This window comes from Stegostoma tigrinum, chromosome 27 (assembly GCF_030684315.1).
Source record: "Stegostoma tigrinum isolate sSteTig4 chromosome 27, sSteTig4.hap1, whole genome shotgun sequence".
NCBI lineage: Eukaryota > Metazoa > Chordata > Chondrichthyes > Orectolobiformes > Stegostomatidae > Stegostoma > Stegostoma tigrinum.
This window is the reverse complement of record NC_081380.1, coordinates 49,525,100-49,545,222: the sequence shown is the minus strand read 5'-3', so window position 1 is coordinate 49,545,222 and position 20,123 is coordinate 49,525,100. Positions and strand designations below refer to the sequence as shown.

Genomic DNA, 20,123 nt, shown 5'->3' with positions numbered 1-20,123 from the left:
GCCCGTTTTCTTCCAAATGGAAATAGATCCTATCCTTCAGTATCTTCTCCAGTAGCTTCCCAACCACTGACGTCAGGCTCACTGGTCAATAATTACCTGGATCATCTTTGTTACCCTTCTTAAACAAGGGGACAACATTAGCAATTCTCCAATCTTCCGGGGCCTCAACAGTGTCTAAGGATGCTGCAAAGATATCTGTTAAGGCCCTGATTATTTCCTCTCTCTCTTCCCTCAACAACCTGGGATAGATCCCATCCAAACCAGGGGACTTGTCCACCTTCATGTCTTTTAGGATATCCAACACTTCTCCTTCCTTATGTCAACGTGACCTAGAGTAAGCAAACATCTATCCCTAACCTCAATATCTGTCATGTCCCTCTCCTTGGTAAACATCGATGCAAAGTATTCGTTAAGAATGTCACCCTTTTTCTCTGACTCAGTGCATAACTTTCCTTCTTTGCCCTTAAGTGGGCCAATCCTTTCTCTAGTTACCTTCTTGCTATTTATATATGAATAAACGGCTTTGGGATTTTCCTTAACCATGTTTGCCAGCAATGTCTCATGTCCTCTCTTAGCCCTCTTAATCCCTCGTTTGAGAATGTAGGGCAAATCTGAATATTCTTCCAAAGCTTCGTCTGTCTTCAGTCACCTAGACCTCATGTATGCTCCCTTTTTCCTCTTGGCTAGGCTTTCAATTTCATCTGTCATTCATGGTTCCCTAATCTTGCCTTTTCTATCCGTCATTTTCACAGGAACATGTGTCTCCTGCACGCTAATCAACCTCTCTTTAAAAGCCTTCCACATCTCAAATGTGGATTTACCTTCAGTTTCTCCCAGTCTGCATTCCCCAGATCCTGCCAAATGTGGGTATAGTTGGCCTTCCCCCAGTTTAGAACTCTTCCATTAGGACCACTCCCATCCTTGTCTATGAGTATTGTAAAACTTATGGAATTATGGTCACTATTTCCAAAGTAGTCCCCTACTGTAATTTCAACCACCTGGCCAGGTTCATTCCCCAACACCAGGTCCACTATGGTCCCTTCCCAAGTTGGACTACATACATACTGCTCTAGAAAACCTTCCTGGACACACCTTACAAATTCTGCTCCACCTTGACCCCTAACACTGAGTGAATCTCAGTCAATGTTGGGAAAATTAAAATCTCCCATCACCACCGCCCTGTTCTCCTACACCTTTCCATTATCTGTTTACGTAATTCTACCTCTGTCTCACGTTCGCTGTTGGGAGGCCTGTAGTACAGCCCCAACATTGTTACTGCATCCTTCCTATTTCTGAGTTCTACCCATATTGCCTCACTGCTTAAGTCCTCCATGGGGCCCTGCTTCAGTACAGCTGTGATATCGTCTTTGACCAGTATTGCAACTCCTCCACCCCTTTTACCTCCCTCTCTATCCCACCTGATGCATCGGTATCCTGGGACAACTAGTTGCTAATCATGTCCTTCCCTCAACCAAGTCTCAGTAATAGCAATAACATCATACTCCCAGGTACCAATCCAAGCCCTAAGTTCATCTGCCTTATCTACTACACTTTTCGCATTAAAACAAATGCACCTCAGACCACTTGTCCCTTTGTGTTCATCATCTGCTCCCCGACTACTATTCCCTTGAGTCACACTGCCTCCATTATCTAGTTCTCTGCGGGCTTTTGTTACTACCTCCTTTCTGCCCAATATTTGGTTCCCGGGCCCTGCTACATTAGTTTAAACCCTCCCCCACAGCATTAGCAAAAGCACCCCCAAGGACATTGGTTCCAGTCCGGCCCAGGTGTAGACCGTCCAATTTGTAATAGTCCCACCTTCCCCAGAACTAGTCCCGATGTCCCAAAAATCTGAACCCCTCCCTCCTGAACCATCTCTCAAGCCACGCATTCATCCTGGCTATTCTTTCATTTCTGCACTGACTAGCACGTGGCACTGGTAGCAATCCTGAGATTACTACCTTTGAGGTCCTACTTTTTAACTTGGCTCCTAACTCCCTAAATTCTGCATGTAGGACCTCATCCTGTTTTCTACCTACATCATTGGTGACTATATGCACCATGACAACTGGCTGTTCCCCCTCCCCCGTCAGAATGTTCTGCAGCTGATCTGACATCCCTGACCCGTGCACCTGGGAGGCAACATGCCATCGGGAGCCTCGTTTTTGACCACAGAACCGCCTATCTACTCCCCTTACAATTGAATGCCCAATGACTGTCGCCCTTCTACCCTTTTTTTCCTCCGCACTTCTGTGCAGCAGAGCCAGCCACGGTGCCATGAGCCTGGCTACTGCTGCCTTCCCGTGGTGAGCCATCTCCCCCAACAGTATCCAAAATGGAATATCTGTTTTGGAGGGAGGTGACCACAGGGGACACCTGCACTGCCTTCCTGCTCTTCCTCTGCCTTTTGGTCACCCATTCCCTTTCTCCCTCAGCAATCCTAATCTGTGGTGTGACCAATTCGCTAAGTGTGCTGTCCATGACCCCCTCAGCATTGCGTATGCTCCAAAGTGAGTCCATCCGCAGCTCCAGAGCCGTCATGCGGTCTAACAAGAGCTGCAGCGGGACACACTTTCTGCACGTGAAGGAGTCAGGGACATCAGCCGTGTACCTGAGATCCCACATTGAGTAAGAGGAGCACAACACAGGTGCGAGATCTCCTGACATTGTTAAACTCAACTTAGATAAATGAAAAAGGAATGAAAAACGTTTTTGGCAGTCACACGATATATATAAAGAAACGTGCAGTAGAAAAAGCCTTACTGTATCTACACACCTCCGAGTCTTTCTTTTTGGTTAGAGGAGGAGGACGGCTGGGAGACACTACATGTGTCGTGCCTCGGGTTCAACCACTGCCCAAATAAATGAAGACGCTCCTGCTCGAGGTAAGCTTTTAAAGTTGGGAAAAACCTTACCTTCCTGGCAGCCTGCTGGTGCTCTGTCTTTCTCTCTCGCTCTCCTCCCAAAAATACAGCAAATGTTCATGTGATTTAGTTCCTGGTATAAGAGGGTTGTTTTGTGTTGAGTGGCTGAATAAATTGAACCTACTTTTTGTTTTTAAAGAGTTTAGGTGCTGTCATTAAAATGTACAAGATTCTGAAGGGCTTGACAGAGTAAACAGCAAGAGATGGCATTCTCTGTCTAGGGAATCTTAAATATGGGAGCACGTGTTCAGAATAGATGGTTGAATCTTTTAAATTGAAGTGAGTGATTTCTTTGCCCAAACAATTGGAATTCTCTAGCGCTAAAGGTTTCTGCATGATTGTATATATCCAGGGATGTTAGGAAGGAAGCTCCTTGATGCTGACCCAATGATGATGAAGGAATGGCAAAATAGGTTGAGTGGTTAGAAGTAAATATAATCTATCTCCATGTGTCTGCTGCCCTTGTCCTTCTAGGTTGCAGAGGTAGTAGATTTGTTAGGTGTAGGCTAAGGACATTGATAGGTTCCTGCAATGCATCTGGTAGATTGACCACAGATGCAAAACGGTAGCATTGTGTACTAAGTCGAAGATGTTAGTTGGGGTGCCAGTCAAATAAGTTACATCATGATGATTCCATGCTCCTTGAGTGTTATTGGAGCTGCATTAATATAGGAACGAGGAGAATATTCCATCATGTTCCTGATTTGTGACTTGTAGATGGTGGACAGGCTTTGAGAAGTGAATTGCATGTTTCAGAATTCCTAGTCTTTAACTTGCTGTTGTAGTCACATATAAAATTTAGATTTTGTTGTCAGAAAGTCTTTTGTTTTGCAGGAATTTGCAGTTCCAGATTATCGCCTTCAGGATTCACAGCTCTTACAGCAGCAGCATCAGCAGCTGCGTAGACGTCCATCGCTGCTTTCGGAGTTCCATCCAGCCTCTGATAGGTGAGTTATAGTGAGCGTCTATTGCCAGGCTAGCATCCTGTCTGTTTACAGTAATTGGTCAGGGGAGTGAGGGAGAAGAGTTGTTTTGCTTTGTTTCCGTGCTGAGGACTTGCATGAAGATTTTGATTTTCTCTGACAACTCGAAGCAGTTTACAGATGGATAAAGACTACATTTAACCATGAGGCAGAGGAGAGTGAGAAAATCCCTGAAAGAAGTTTATTTTGGTAGTTTTTCCAGAGATTAAAATTAATAATGACTCTGACTAAATTTGAGTATAATTTGGAGGAAAGTGTGACTAGTCTAATTAGTAAGTTTGCAGACAGTACAAAAATTAGAATTGTAGATAGTGAGGAGGATTGTCAGAGGATACAACAGGGTACAGTTCACTTGGAGGAGTGGGCAGAAAAGTAACAGATGGAGCTTAATCTGGACACATGAGTTGGTGCGTTTTGAAAGGTAAAGTACATGTGGAAATTATACAGTAAATGGGAGAATCCTTAAGAGTATTGATATGCAGAAGATCTGGGTGTGCAGGTGCACAGATCACTGAAGGTGACACTGCAGGTAGATAAGGTAGTGAAAAAAGGCCAATGGCATGCTCACCTTCTTTGGAAAGGACATTGAGTATAAGGATAGGCAGGTTTATTTATAGAATTGTAGATTTGTAGATTTATAGAATTTTCATTAGGCCACACTTGGGATATTGCTTACAGTGTTAGTCACCACACTGCCGGAAGGGTGTGGATGCTTGGGAGAGGGTGCAGGAAAGGTTCACCAGGATGTTGCATGGTATCAGGGATTTTAGCTATGAAGAAAGATTGGATTTTCTGAGTTTGGTTTCACTGAAACGCAGGACATTTGAGGGGTGACATGAAATAAAATTATGAATGACATGGATAAAGTGGAAAGTATGAGGCTTTTTTCCCCACGCTGGAGGGGTCAATTACTAGGGTACACAAGGTGGAGGTGCGGAGTTTGAAAAAAATGGACAAGGAAAGTTTTTCACTCGGAGCTTGGTGAATGTCTGAAACGAGCTGCCAGGGGAGTTGGTGGAAGCAAACAAAATAGCAGCATTCAAGAAGGGCCTGAACGAATACATGAACAGGAAGGGAATAGAGGGATACAGATCCTGTAAGTGAAAACTGTTTCAGTATGAAAGGGCAAAATGTGTCAGCATAGGCTTGGAGGGCCGGAAGGCCTCTTCCTGTGCTGTATTGTTCTTTGTTCTATAATTATCTCTATATTACAATTAAATGACTGATAAAAGAACCCACAGATTATGTTCCAGAAGTATTACATGCCCATTGTTGTCTGTGTTTGTGCACTGTACTTGCATGTTTCTAACCTGGCTAACCACACTGATGCATGTATGTTGACATATCACTGCAAAATTTTGAAGACTTGTACTACTGTCTTCGACAGTAACCTGATTGTTACAAATTCTATTTTGCTATAACGTACCAATGCACAAAATAACAGACGAGAAAAGATCAACTGACCACCGCACCTTCCCCACACTGAGATGGTTGGTCCATCATGGATAAACTCTCTGCTTCTGTCCCTCCATCCAGCCCAATACCTTGCACTCATACAATCTCCTGAGAGAAGAAGAAAATTTATAAAAACCCCTTTCTAGTTTCCTTTTGGTTGAAACCAACCCGGAGTTAACTTGGATTAAATCTTACTTGGTAAAGATACTTGGCTTCTAAGAAATACCGCCTCTGCCCTGAGACAAACCAATTCTGCTCCAGTTAGCAATTCCAACATCAGTTTACAGCACATTCCAGAAGCCGTCATTTGTACAACCGGTTTACTCCCACACAGGGTGGCATGGTGGCTCAGTGGTTAACAATGCTGCCTCAGCACCAGGTACGATTCCACTCTTGGGCGACTGTCTGTGTGGAGCTTGCGCATTCTTCCGTGTCTGCGTGGGTTTCCTCTGGGTGTTCCAGTTTCTTCTCTCGGTCCAAAGATGTGCAGGCCGAGTGGATTGGCCATGCTAAATTGACTGTAATGTTCAGGGGTCTGTAGATTAGATGGGCTATGGGGGGAAAATGGGTCTGCATGGAATGCTCGAAGGGACGGTGTGGACTTGTTCGGCCAAGGGGCCTGTTGCCACACTGTAGGGTTCTGTGATCGATGTTGTTTAGACCTTGGAGCGCAGCATTCACAGCGTATTAAAATTAAATAAAGTGAAATATGGAGGTTATGGGCAATCAGGTTACGGGAATGCGGAGGGGTGTCTGTCTGAGTAAATGCTTTTCAGAGGATCAGTGTGGGTGCGATGGGTTGAATAACCTGCTTGCACGCTGTAGAGGTTCTCTGATTCTATGAAGTAACAAAAGCTATGCCCAAGAGCCACAGAATTGGATGGTTTCATAGTCAAGTCTGGGAACATCGAATCTAGGAATTTTATTGTTTTTTTTCTCCTACTGTTTTGGCACCCGCTGAGCAAGATCTACCTGTGAACAATCTTTTAATCAAGAAAATGGAAACAAGGGAAATCTCCCGTGTGTTTCTTCCATTGTGTCCTATCTGATCTGTCAAATAGCAGACTTTGAGCTGCTGTTCTGAGAATGGCTCTTGATGAACAGATTCAAGGTGAGCTAGAGTCCCTGTGCGACAAACCTGCATTGTTTGAAATCGGTGAAAACCCCTGGTGTTCCTACAGTGAGACATTTAACAGTATTGTCACCTATCAAGATGTATCCACCTCAACAGACTGTGGTGGACTAATCACTTAACTTAGCAAATAAGGTATTTGTTTGGCTTCCAGAATTTGTGTTCACTAAAAACAGTTGTTGTCTGGACCTCCACTTTTGCCCCAAAGTAAATAAGGCCATAGTAGTTAGGAGTTGAAGTAGACGATTCAACCCAGAGTCGACATCACCATTCAATGAAATCAGAGCTGTTCTGATAATCTACACTCCATTTTCCTGTTGGATTCTTTTAAGCCTTGATGATTAAAAACATATCTATCTCAGTCTTGAATATGCCTAATGGTCCAGCCTTGACTGCCTTCTGTGATAAAGAACACCACAAATTTACCATCCTCAGAAAAAGAATTGTTTTCACCTCTGTTCTAAATAGGTGAGTCTTTACTGTGAAATCATGCTGTCTAATCATAGGCATACTCACAAGTGGAAGCAGTATCTCATTATCTCCTCTGTAAAGCCTCCTAAGAAATTTGTTTCTCAATAAGATCTCCTGTCATTCCCTGAATTCTAAAGGGTTCAAGCCCACCTACCCAATATCTCCATACCTGGGCACGTCCTTGTGATCCTTCTGTGAACTGCCTCCAGATAATCTTAGATGATAGGCTCAGAATTGTTCACCGTATTCCATTGTGTTCTGACTTGTGCTTTGTATAGTTTTAGGAAGACCTTTCTATTTTTATACTGTATTCCTTTTGAAATAAAGACTAGCCTTCCACTTGCATTCCCTGTTACCTTATGAAACTTGATTGCCAGCTTGTAATTCATACACTAGAACTCTAAAACAGCCTGTACTGCAGCTTTCTGCAGTCTTTCCCCATTTAAATAATATTTAGTTCTTCTGTATTACTTGCCAAAATGCATAACATCAGATTTTCCCACATTACTTTCCATCAGCCAAGTTTTCACCCACTTATTTTACATATCGATAGTCCACTGTAGGCTCCTGCATCATCCTCACCACTTAAGACCATTAGAAATAGGGGCTGTTTGGCCCCGAGAACTTACTCTTTCATTCAGTAGGATCATGGCTGATCTGACACTCCTCATGCCCATTTTCTTGCCCTTTCCTAGTAACCGTTGATTTTCCAAACTCATCAAGAATTTGTCATCCAAGCCATTAACATATATTGTAAATAATTGTGTCCTTAGCACTGATCCCTGTACCATTCCAATAGTTGCAGGTTGCTGCCCTGAAAATGCCCCGCTTTATCCCAACTCTTTCTCATCTATTGGCTAGCCAATCCTCTATCCGTGGCCATTTGTAACCACAATTACCATGGGTTCATAAGTAGCCAATGTGCTGTATTTTATCAAAATGCCTTTTGAAAATCCAAATACCTTGTTTGTTGATTTCCCTTTGTCTGCTTTGCGTGTTACCATAATTCTTGAATTTCATTTCGTTGAATTTCTTCAGCATACACAAAAAATACTGAAGAAACTTAGTAGGTCTAATGTTGTCTGTGGACACAGGAACAGTCCGCAGAGTCATTTTGGACTTGTTTTTCTTTCTTTCTTTCAGCTGAGGTGCTGCAATACCTGCTGAGTTTCTCCAACATTGCCTGTGTTTATTTCAGATTTCCAGGGTCTGATGTATTTCATTTTTATTTGGTGTTGTTTACATTGAGAAGCACATTTGTACCTCTTCCTTGATTTTTTTTTCCAAAGTTATATCTATGGATGGAAACCAGTAGTTTACCTGGATAGTTTATTAAACTGGTGAGTGATTGGCAATGGTGATCTCTGTGAATCAATCCTAAGACTTCATCCTGTATGTAAATTATTTGGACCTAGCAATACAGAATAAAGTTTCAAAATTTGCTGATGACTCCAAAGTGGCAAACGATGAGGATGTACAAACAGATTGCAAAATGTCATTGGCTAGCAAAATACACAAGTGGCGGATGGGCCTTAATGTAGAGAAGAATGATGCAATGGATTTTGGTAGCAGGGCCAAGGAGAGGCAGTATAGACTTAATAGGACAGTTTCAAAGAGTGTACAGGAACAGAGAGACCAGAAATGTGTGTACAATGATCTTTGAAGGTGGTGAGATGTACTGAGAGAGTTGTTAGTAAAGCATATGAGATTTTAGGTTTCATAAATAGAGGCATTGAGGTGGAACGTATGCAGAATCTATGTAAAGCCATAGTTAGATTCCTACTAGACTGTTGTTCCCAATTCTGGTCATCGCACTCTAGGAAAGATGTGAAAATCCTTAAGAGGCTGCAGAGGAGTTATCAGACTGGATGCGGAGTGGAAGGATTTCAGTTACTGAGAGATGAAAAAGACAACTTAATTTGGAAAAACAAATTGTTTTTCAGGCCTCAAGAAAGGAGGAGTGGCTATGAACAGTCATACCATAGCGTGGCTGGACAGCCCGATCACGAATCATTGGAATCCAAACGCCCACGACTTGAACAGGTACCTGATCCCCACTTTCAGCGTGCTACAGTACTGCCCTTAGCTCACCCAGTACCAGAGGGGCTTCGAGCACCCACAGAGGTGAAAAAGGTAAGTGTTGGTTGTTAGAGTAGGCAGCACTTTAGATGGTGTATTCATTCAAAAACCAACAATCGCAACGTTATATTTAACAAACTAAACTTTTCTAGCTTATTCCTGATAGCCAAGCAGCTCTGAATAGGACAAATTAGAAGACCTGAGTTCTGCTCAAATCTTTAAACCCACTTTTTGTTGACCTTTTGATATCTTATTATTTGAAAACTTTACTGGAAACAACTGAGAGATTGCATCTTTCATTTTGAGTGATTACATAGAAGAGTACAGCACAGTACGGGCCCTTCGTCCCACGATGTTATGCCGACCTATTATCCTCCTCTAGGGTCAAGCTACCCTGCATACTCTAGATTCTACTATTATCCAAGTGCCTATCCAAGAGTCACTTAAAGGTCCCTGATGTATCTGTCTCCACTGCCACTGCTGGCAGCATATTCCATGCACCCATCACTCTGTGTAAAGAACCTACCTCTGACATTTCCCCAATACTTTCTTGCAGTCACCTTAAAATTATGCCCCCTCACAATGGTCATTTCTGCCCTGGGGAGAAAGGCCTCTGGATATCCACTCTATCTGCCTCTCATCATCTTGAAAAGCTGTATCAAGTCACCCCTCATCCTTCTTTGCTCCAATGAAAAAAGCCCTAGCTTCCTGGCTATCTCCTCTATCTATGCCTTTCACATACAAGTGACCAAACTTAATAAAACATAACTTTTAGTGCCAAGATATTAAATGTTAAAATCAACAATTCATTTAAGAAGCTTGCCATTGAATTATGTAATGTAATTCAGGTGATTAAGATGACTAAAAAATTTGATAGGGTAGAGAGAAACTGTTTCTTCTTTGGGTAGAATTCAGAATTAGGGAGCATAGCCTTAACATTAGGACAGGAATGTTTAGGGGGCAATCTTAGGAAATACTTCTTTACGCAAATGGTCATGGATCCCTGGACCACTCTTCCTGAGGGTTGAGGGCTGGTCATTGAAAGTACCAGAACTCGGACTTCTAGACTTTTGTCAGGCAAAAGGTAACAAGAGTTATAAATGCCCATGTTCCAGGAAAGAGTAAGTAAAAGCATCTTATGAAGCACTTCTTTCAAAGCTAGTCTATCTTTTCAAAGGTGCTCTGTGCAGAATTGCTCTTGCTGCTCCCAAAGGTATGAGAGTAAATTTTCCGGGAACATACAAACTGCTTGGAAAAACTTTTCTAGGAATGTGAAGCGAAGATTAGTGGACACGGATGTAGGTCCCTTACAGTCAGAAACAGGCGAGGTTACAACGGGGAGCAAAGATGCAGTCGGCCAATTATGTACATGTTTGGTTCTGCCTTTACAGAGGAGGGAAAACATAACATGGCACAGTGGTTCAGTGATTAGCTCAGCTCCCTCACAGCACCAACAACCCAGGTTTGCTTCCAGCCTCGGGTGATTGCCTGTGCGGAGTTTGCGCGTTTTCCCCGTGTCTGTGTGGGTTTCCTCCCACAGTCGAAATATGTGCAGAGTAGGTGGATTGGCCGTGCTAACGTGCCCACAGTGCCCAGGGATGTTTACGTTAGGTGAGTTAGATAAGGGAAATGTAGCGGTAGGGGAACGGCCTGGGTGGGATGCTCTTCAGAGGGGCGGTGTGAACGTGTTGGACCAAATAGCCCGTTTCCACATTGTAGGGGTTTTATGGTTCATAACATCCCAAAAATGTTAGGGATCACAGGTTCTACTGAGAGGGAACAAAATCACTATTAGTGGGGAGAAAGATGGGATTTAGGGGCTGATAAATCCTCAGGATCCAATAATCTTCATCCTAGTGACTTAGGAAATGGTCCTAGGAATAATGGATGTGTTGGTGGTCATCTTTCATGAATCTGTAGATTTTTGAGCAGTTCCCGTGGATTGGAGGGTAGCTAATGTAATCCAAAGATATAAAAAAGAAGGTAGAGAGAAACAGAGAATTATAGACAAGTTATTTGACAGCAGGAGTTAAGAAGATGCTAGAGTGCCTTCTAAAAGATTTAGTAGCAGATCAGTTGGAAAACGTGACAAGATCAGACAGAATCAGCATGGATTTATAAAAGGGAAATCATGCTTAACGAATCTAGTGGAATTTTTCGGGGATATAACTGGTAGAGTTGATGAGTGGAGCCTGTGGATGTGGCTTACCTGGAATTTCTAAAGGTTTTTGATAAGGTCCCTCAAAAGAGATTTGATTGTAAAATTAAAGCGCATGGGAGTGAGGTATTGTACTGACGTGGATAGAGAACTGGTTGGCAGGCAGGAAATGATGCAGAAAGAAATGGGTTCTGAAGAACGATCACTTGGACCCAAATATTAACTTTGATTTCTCTTCACAGATGCTGTCAGACCTGCTGAGATTTCCCAGCAATTTCTGTTTTTAATTTGTGGCATCCATAGGTCTTTCGGTTTTTATTCAATACAATCATGGCTGATTTGAACAGTCAGACACCTTTTACTCACAATATCCTCATAACCCTTTACTCCGTTGATAATCTAACTTATTTTCAACCTCCGCCTTAAATTGAAAGATTGAGCTTCCACAACCCTCTGAATTAAAAAAAATTGTCCATCATCTTGGTCTTAAACGTCAACCTCTTTATTTTTAATTTGATCCTTGATTCTAGATTTCCGAAGAGGGAAATGTTTTGTGTCTCAGGGCATTTTTTTGAAAATTTAGCTAAAAAGGCTGAAGATAAAGAGAATGATGCTAATATGTTTAGTCCATCTTTTTTAATAAAAATGCAGCAAGAAAAGGTGATGGCCTGGTGGTATTAGACCATTAATCCAGAAACCCGATCATGGAAACCGTTGCTGTATGTTGGAAAACCCCATCTGGTTCACCATTCTGCGTTAGAGGAGGAACTCTACCATTCTTAGCTGTTGTGACTTAGATATAACTCCAGACCCACAGTGATGTAGTTAACTCTCAATTATTGTCCATGCCTAAGTGCTGGTCTGCTGTGCAATGCCCATATCCCATGAATGAAGATATAAATAAAAAAAATTGAGTTGAAGTGAAGATTAGTGGACACGGATGTAGGTCCCTTACAGTCAGAAACAGGCGAGGGTACAACAGGGAGCAAAGATGCAGTAGGCCAATTATGTACATGTTTGGTTCTGCCTTTACAGAGGAGGGAACACATAACATGGCACAGTGGTTCAGTGATTAGCTCAGCTCCCTCACAGCACCAGCAACCCAGGTTTGCTTCCAGCCTCGGGTGATTGCCTGTGCGGAGTTTGCACGTTTTCCCCGTGTCTGTGTGGGTTTCCTCCAGGTGCTCCAGTTTCCTCCCACAGCCGAAATATGTGCAGAGTAGGTGGATTGGCCGTGCTAACGTGCCCACAGTGCCCAGGGATGTTTACGTTAGGTGAGTTAGATAAGGGAAATGTAGCGGTAGGGGAACGGCCTGGGTGGGATGCTCTTCAGAGGGGCGGCGTGAACGTGTTGGACCAAATAGCCCGTTTCCACAATGTAGGGGTTCTATGGTTCATAACATCGCAAAAATGTTAGGGATCACAGGTTCTACTGAGAGGGAACAAAATCACTATTAGTGGGGAGAAAGATGGGATTTAGGGGCTGATAAATCCTCAGGATCCAATAATCTTCATCCTAGTGACTTAGGAAATGGTCTTAGGAATAATGGATGTGTTGGTGGTCATCTTTCATGAATCTGTAGATTTTTGAGCAGTTCCTGTGGATTGGAGGGTAGCTAATGTAATCCAAAGATATAAAAAAGAAGGTAGAGAGAAACAGAGAATTATAGACAAGTTATTTGACAGCAGGAGTTAAGAAGATGCTAGAGTGCCTTCTAAAAGATTTAGTAGTAGATCTGTACATAGCTATTCAGGGATTAGATCAGAAACAATACCTTAGTGTTATTAATTGGTAGACAAAAGTATTAATGAGGAAATGGAGACCACCTCAAATAACTGCATTTGAGGAATCAGCAGTGGGTAATTGTTCTTCCTGAGTGTGGTAATGAAACTTTACAAATGTGTCTCAAATTCCAATTTCAGGTCATTTATGTATTAGGAAAACACAGCTAAAATATTAGAACACTATGTTTCTCACAACTACAGAAAGATGGAATCATGCTTTGCCAGACATACCATACAGGTCAGGCAATGAGGAAACCCGAACTTTTAATTAGCCTGCATCTTTAAGTATAATACCAGTAAGTTTTGAAGAACCATTTAGTCAGATGTTCAAAAAGGTTGTATTGGACCTGTATAAATCAGGAGTTAAAACCAAAATTTACTAATAAATTATAGATATTTCTGTAAGATTTCCTGAAGATTTATTGCCAGGAATGTCCGAATGATTGGGACAAGAGAATTCCTTTGCTACCATTTACCAATAGATATGTTCTACAAGAGCTCCCAGCATTTATAGAATCATAGAATCTTACAGTACATAAGAGGCCCTTTGACCTACTGCATTTTCACCAACAAAAACTAGTCAGTTCTTTTGAACTATTATATGGCCATAAGATGAGAGTACTACTCTAACTGATTGAAGAAAAGTTAGTAACTCAAAGTTCAGAATCAACATTTCCAATCTGTGCCTCGAATTTCTGAGAGAAACTAATTCATATGAGTTGGCAAGAAACAACTACAGCACACTAAAACTCTTTTGGCTGTTTATGATATTAATGTGAAGGATGTATTAGTCATAAGGCAATGCCCGTTGCAAAGCTTGGGTAAGGAATGGGATTAAGTTCATAATGGACAATTACTTTTTTCAATGGAGTCAAAGTAACTGGCACTCGCTGACATTATCAAAGCCAGGTGGTTCACAAAGATCCTGTATTAATTGTCATCAAGTGAACTTAGTAACAAAAGCCGACTCATATCCTACGCAAGCCTATATTGAACAAATTGAACTTGCTGGTTTGGCATAAAATTTGACTTGCTAGGAAGGCTTTGGCAAGCTCCTTTAATTCCAAGCACAAAAGAAATATCAGCTTTTGTAACATCAGATGGACTTTTTCAGTTCAAAGTTATGCCATTAGGAAGGAAAATGCTTCAGCAAAGTTTCGATAATTAGTTAATAAGTTAGTCAAAGGACTTAGTAATTGTACTGTTTATGTTAAAGAGTTGGTTTTTTCTAAATCTGGGAAGAACATAATTATGCCATTTTAATGAATTACTTGATCATCTACAAAAAGCCAATTTGTAAATTTAAGAAAGAGTGAATTTGTCAAGGTGCACGTGATTTATTTGAGCCATATAATGGGACAAAGCCAAGAATAGGCTATTTTGCACTTTCCTGTGCCTAAGATGAAACATGAAATTGTACGTTACGTTAATCTGATAGTATCTTTGTTCCAAACTTGTTGCACTATCGTTGCACCCTTAACAAACTTGTTGAAAAGGGGAAAACACCTTGAATGGATGGAAGTGCGTCGAAGTGCATTGGAATGTTTAAAAGCAGTGCTGACAATTTTGTCAAGTTTAGCCATGTCAAATTATGCAAAGCCATTCTATTGGCTGTTCTTGCCAGCAGTGTCAGTGTGGGGGCCATTTTAACACTAATGAACAGATGCTTATTCATTTGAAGGCACTGACTGCACGTCAACAAAAACATTCAACTGTTCAAAAAGAGACATTGAGACTTGGTCTGACTCCATTTGTATACCTCTGTCTAAGTCTTTTTGATCTCTACATCATTTGCTAACTATGATCTGCCCATACCGCTTGTAAACAAAGCTTTTCACTGTATTTTGGTGCATGTGACAATAAATCAATCAATTGATATGTCGTTTTGAAATGTATATTTGTATCTACATGAAAGAAATTGTTATTTATACAGGCAACAATCTTTCAATTTAGTTCAAAAATTTTTGTGGATAAGGACTTAGTTATTTTGACGGGGCTTAATTCTCCAATCATATTTTCAAATATAATTTGAAAATCGTTCATGTGAAATGAAAATGTCTTAGTGGATGCTTTATCAAGAGTGCATTCATGAGATGGGATGCAGATGTAAAAATGACTGCTTAAGTAACTTACTATATTTGATAGCTTGTAGTACAATTAGGGTAACAGAATTTGCGGTAAAATGACTTTCTTAAAAAAAAATAAACGCCCCTTTAAGATACATTTTTATTCTTTGGGAGAAGGTGTGATATGAACTGTGTACTTATCATGTATTGTAAGTTTGCACTTTTAATATTGAATGAGTAGCATGTTTTTTTTGTGACACTTCTGTAGCCACAGTTTCTTTTAATTCAAATTGGGAGGGCAGCTTTGGATCCTGTGGTTTCTTTTGCCCACTTAAAGATTTTACAACCTAGCAAGGTAGACAGTTGTATCTCAAGGTTTCTAGTAGAAATTTTTGGATGGCTTTCTAATAAGCTTAAGGGAACCACCCATAGAGACTTTCTGAAGAAGGGTCCAGACCTGAAACGTCAGAATTCCTGCTCCTCTGATGCTGCTTGGCCTGCTGAATTCATCCATCTCTACACTTTGTTATCTCAGATTCTCCAGCATCAGCAGTTCCTACTATCTCTGTAGAGACTTTTGTGCTACTTTTACTCTGTTTCTGGCAATTCTGTGAAGTCCTTACTGCAGATGGATATATAGAACAGTGCTTGAGAATGGGAATATGCAGTAAACTAGGTTACCTAAGAATGCACTTAGTGATAGTACCAGAGCCAGAATTATTGGGATAAAACCCTGCAGAGGATTTGAACTTGTGTTCAATGAAATTGAGATGAATGAGAGTTCCAGGAATAAGGTATCAGCATTTGATATCTAGGAATTTGTATTTTAAATTGTTTCTACGTGTTTTGAGAAGATTTGTAGCTCAGGTTGAGGTTCTGGGTGTGAGTTTGCTCGCTGAGCTGGAAGGTTCGTTTTCAGACGTTTTGTCACCATTCTAGGTAACATCAGTGAGCCTCCGACGAAGCGATGGTGTTATGTCCCGCTTTCTATTTATCTGGTTAGGTTTCCTTGGGTTGGTGATGTCATTTCCTGCGTTGGTGATGTCATTTCCTGTTCTTTTTCTCAAGGGGTGGTAGATTGGCTCCAAATCAATGTGTTTGTTGATGGAATTCCAGTTAGAATGCCATGCTTCTAGGAATTCTCGTGCGTGTCTCTGTTTGGCTTGTCCTAGGATGGATGTGTTGTCCCAATCAAAGTGGTGTCCTTCCTCGTCTGTATGTAAGGATACGAGTGATAGTGGGTCATGGCTTTTTGTGGCTAGTTGATGTTCATGTATCCTGGTGGCTAGCTTCCTGCCAGTTTGTCCAATGTAGTGTTTGTCACAGTTCTTGCAAGGTATTTTGTAGATGACATTCGTTTTATTTGTTGTCTGTATAGGGTCTTTTAAGTTCATTAGCTGCTGTTTTAGTGTGTTGGTGGGTTTGTGGGCTACCCTGATGCCAAGAGGTCCGAGTAGTCTGGCAGTCATTTCGGAAATGTCTTTGATGTAGGGGAGAGTGGTTATGGTTTCTGGGCCCGTTTTGTCTGTTTGTTTGGGTTTATTGCTGAGGAATCGGCGGACTGTGTTCATAGGGTACCCATTCTTTTTGAATACGCTGTATAGGTGATTTTCCTCTGCTCTGCGTAGTTCCTCTGTGCTGCAGTGTGTGGTGGCTCGTTGGAATAATGTTCTAATGCAGCTTTGTTTGTGGGTGTTGGGATGGTTGCTCCTGTAGTTCAGTATTTGGTCCGTATGTGTTGTTTTCCTGTAGACACTTGTTTGAAGTTCCCCATTGGCTGTTCGCTGTACTGTAACATCTTTTGACATGTTTCTACGTGTTTAATTTCACTTTAATCTCTGTGCTGTACAAAATTAAAATGCAATTACGCAGTAAGCTGAAAGTGTTTCTAGAAATTCTAGTTGTAATTTTGAGTTTTGGAAGCTGTGACCTGTATAAAATGATTAAACTATATTGTTGTAACACCATGTGGAGCTGGAGGAACACAGCAGGCCAGGCAGCATCAGTGGAGCAGGAAAGCTGACGTTTCGGGTCAGGACCCTTCAGAAGAATCCCAACCTGAAATGTCAACTTTCCTGCTCCTCCGTTGCCTGGCCTGCTGTGTTCCTCCAGCCCCACACTGTGTTATCTCTGACTCCAGCATTGGCAGTTCTTATTATCTATATTGTCGTATCTCTTGCAATTTAAGCCTTTGGGCTAGAATTAAATCAATAGCAGTGTTATGGTATCATGTGCAGTTTATTAAGGAAGGATTTTAACTAGCAGTAAGCTAAGTAACTCCAATGTGCTTGAAAATCTCAGTTGTGTTTTAATTTGATAGTTTTGTTATTAGGCATAATTATGATAGTGCAGCTGACTCAATCTATACAAAGGGTCTGAATTAACTATGACTCCAGTCAAATTTAACAGAGTCCACTGCAGCACATCAGATGAGTCAAAAAGCTGCCACCAGACTCCAAACGCTTTCAGCTCCCTTAATATCCCATTATCATGTCAGGCTGTTAATTTCCAAAGCGGTGTCTCTGCTCTTTTGAAATTTAAATCTTTCGTAACGGATTCTAATTTCGTAACTGTATTGCACAACAACAGCCTTTGAACATGTTTGATTGCTTGAACATGAAACCAAGCATAGCTTTACAATTATCAGTACAAGTATAAAGCTGTTTTAGGAAAAGAAAGACTGTACTCTGTTTTGGATATAGTTGTAGTAGAGAGAGGTAAGCAGAGTAATTATCGTGCAAGTGTATTTTTATGTTTACAGTTTATGGGCAATGTGGCTGCTGGTGGAAATGTATACTCAGTATTTATGAAGTAATTATTTATCATTTTTTGCCTATGATGGTCACTCTCTTTACAATACCAATAGCTGGTTAAATTTGGCATATGTGGACATTTGTTGGGGGCGTTGTGGGGGACTGGATGTGTTTGGAAAGATGTAGGAGAATGGCTAACTGTTAATATGGATTTGTTAGTGACATGACTCTGCTTCAAGACCTCTAGTGGAAGAAATTGGTACTGGTTCCTTTTTGGAAATAATTTGAAAAATTAAATAGGCTAAAATGTTTTGTTAATTCAGTCATACAATCAGTTTATTCACAAGTAATGTTTTAGTTCAAGTATCATTTGTTATAATACTGTGTAAAAGATGGCAGGTGATTGAGGTCATAGAATCATGCAGTGATCAGTTCTTTGGCCCATGAGTCTGTACCACCAAAGCTACTCTAAATATCCACTGTTCCACTTGCCAGCACTTGCCCCATAGCCTTGAATGGTATCTCATTTTAAGTGCTCCTCATAGTACTGTTCTAAAGGTTGTGAGGTTACCCACTTCATTTAATCCTCCCAGGCAATGCATTTCAGACCCACACCACCCTATACGTGTTAAGACATTTTCTCTCATCCTCTGTCTAGCCTTCCACCCTAAATGTGTGCTGACTTGTTGCTGACACTTCAACTAAGGGAATCAGCTGCTTTCTATCCACCCTGTTCATGGTCCTCATAAAATAAACACGTATAAGATCCCCCCCTCCCAACCTTCCCAGTTCCAAAGAAAACAACCTATGTGCATCCAACGTTTCTTCGTAGCTAAAGTGCTCCTTTCCTGGCAGCGTCCTGGTGAATCTGCTCTGCATCCACTCCATTATAGTCACATTCTTCCTTTCCTACTGTGACCAGAACTGCACACAGTACTCCAGTGCTTAATTTCGCATCTTCATAGGGTCTTGGAGGCCTTGCTGAAATCCATATTAATTACATTAACAGCACTTCCCCTCATCCACACAGTCGGTCATGTACAAAATTCAACCAGACCTATTAAGCACAACCTCCCTCTGACAAAACTATGCTGACTACTCCAATAAAACCTTGTCTATCTAAACAGATTAATTTTCTTCTTCAGACGTTTTTCGCGTAGTTTCCAATAGAGATCTATGACAAATGTTGAAAACATCCATTATGTAATCTGCTGCAATGTAATTATCTGCATAAGGCATAATAACAATTGTAAGTACAACCTCTTAATTATAATTTTAATTCCGATCACACGATTGTTAATAGTTTCTCTGATCCTTAATTTTTTTAGATGGTATAGGAGTGCCTACAGATATGGGTTCTGTATTCCCTGACACTATGAACACCTGTCCCAGTGGGCAAGACCATTTTTTTAAAAAGGCACGAGCGCATTAGGAGCTTAATGTCTTTCTCCCGATTTGGGAGTTTTGACCTGAGGTTACAGTCTCAGAATAAAGGATTAACCATTTTGGGCTGAGTTGAAAACTGTCTTCATTTAGATTCTTTGAACTCTATGCCTGAGAAAACTGTGGATCAGAACTCCCCAGAATTGTTATCTAGGCCCAGGTGGGGATGCGGAACTCTGAGGAAGCAATGACAACCATACAATTCTGACTAAGGTGTAACTGCTGTTCTTCTACTCTGAGGCCCCTGCTCTCTGATTTCTTACTGAAGGGCCATGTCACTTTTCAGTCCTCAAAATAGGATCACAGTGTGGGAACCATTACTGTCATTGCTTACTCTTGAATCTTGTCAGCAGTCAACAGATTTTTGGATGTTACAGGAAACGAGGGACAAGGGGATTGTGCAGGAAGGTATAATTAAAGTCCAGAGATCAGCTCAGATTGTACTGAACCTAAAGGCTTACAGGGATGAATGGCCTACTATCCTCCCATTTATATGTTCTTATGCTCGGGTTTTTTTGGCAAGTTGTATAGAATGTGAAAGCTGAGTTGTACTGGTGCATCCGAATTAGTAAGGTAACAGTTGAACACTGTCATTTTGGGCTGCACTCTGTTGGAACAAAGTTACGTTACTACAGAGGATATAGCATTAATTTGCTGAGTGTGTGAAGAATATTGACTAGAAGATAGAGCTTTCAAGAACACAACAGTTCGGATTATGAGGTAATATGCGAGAAATGTTTAAAATCCTAATAAATTTGGACAGGGTGTTTATTGAAACAATTTTTTTTCTTGTTTGAGGCTGTAGAGCAAGGTGATATATGTCATTGTTTTAGGGTGGAGAGCAGGGAAAATTTCTTCTGCACAGAATTACATG

The 20,123-nt window shown here is 41.2% G+C and overlaps 1 protein-coding gene across 12 annotated transcripts in view; it reads left to right on the top strand.

Moving 5' to 3' along the window:
• The window catches only part of ncor1 (nuclear receptor corepressor 1), a 382,757-nt gene that overhangs the window by 74,075 nt on the left and 288,559 nt on the right, over positions 1-20,123 (top strand). For 10 of the 12 annotated variants that reach the window (XM_048557340.2, XM_048557334.2, XM_048557335.2 and 7 more), the window contains exons 3-4: positions 3,759-3,871; positions 8,909-9,098. In XM_048557340.2, coding sequence (XP_048413297.1) covers positions 3,759-3,871; positions 8,909-9,098 — 303 coding nt within the window. Of the gene's footprint in view, positions 1-2,849; positions 2,886-3,758; positions 3,872-8,908; positions 9,099-20,123 lie in introns of those variants that run through there. The other 2 variants (XM_059655481.1, XM_048557338.2) reach the window with 2 other exon arrangements.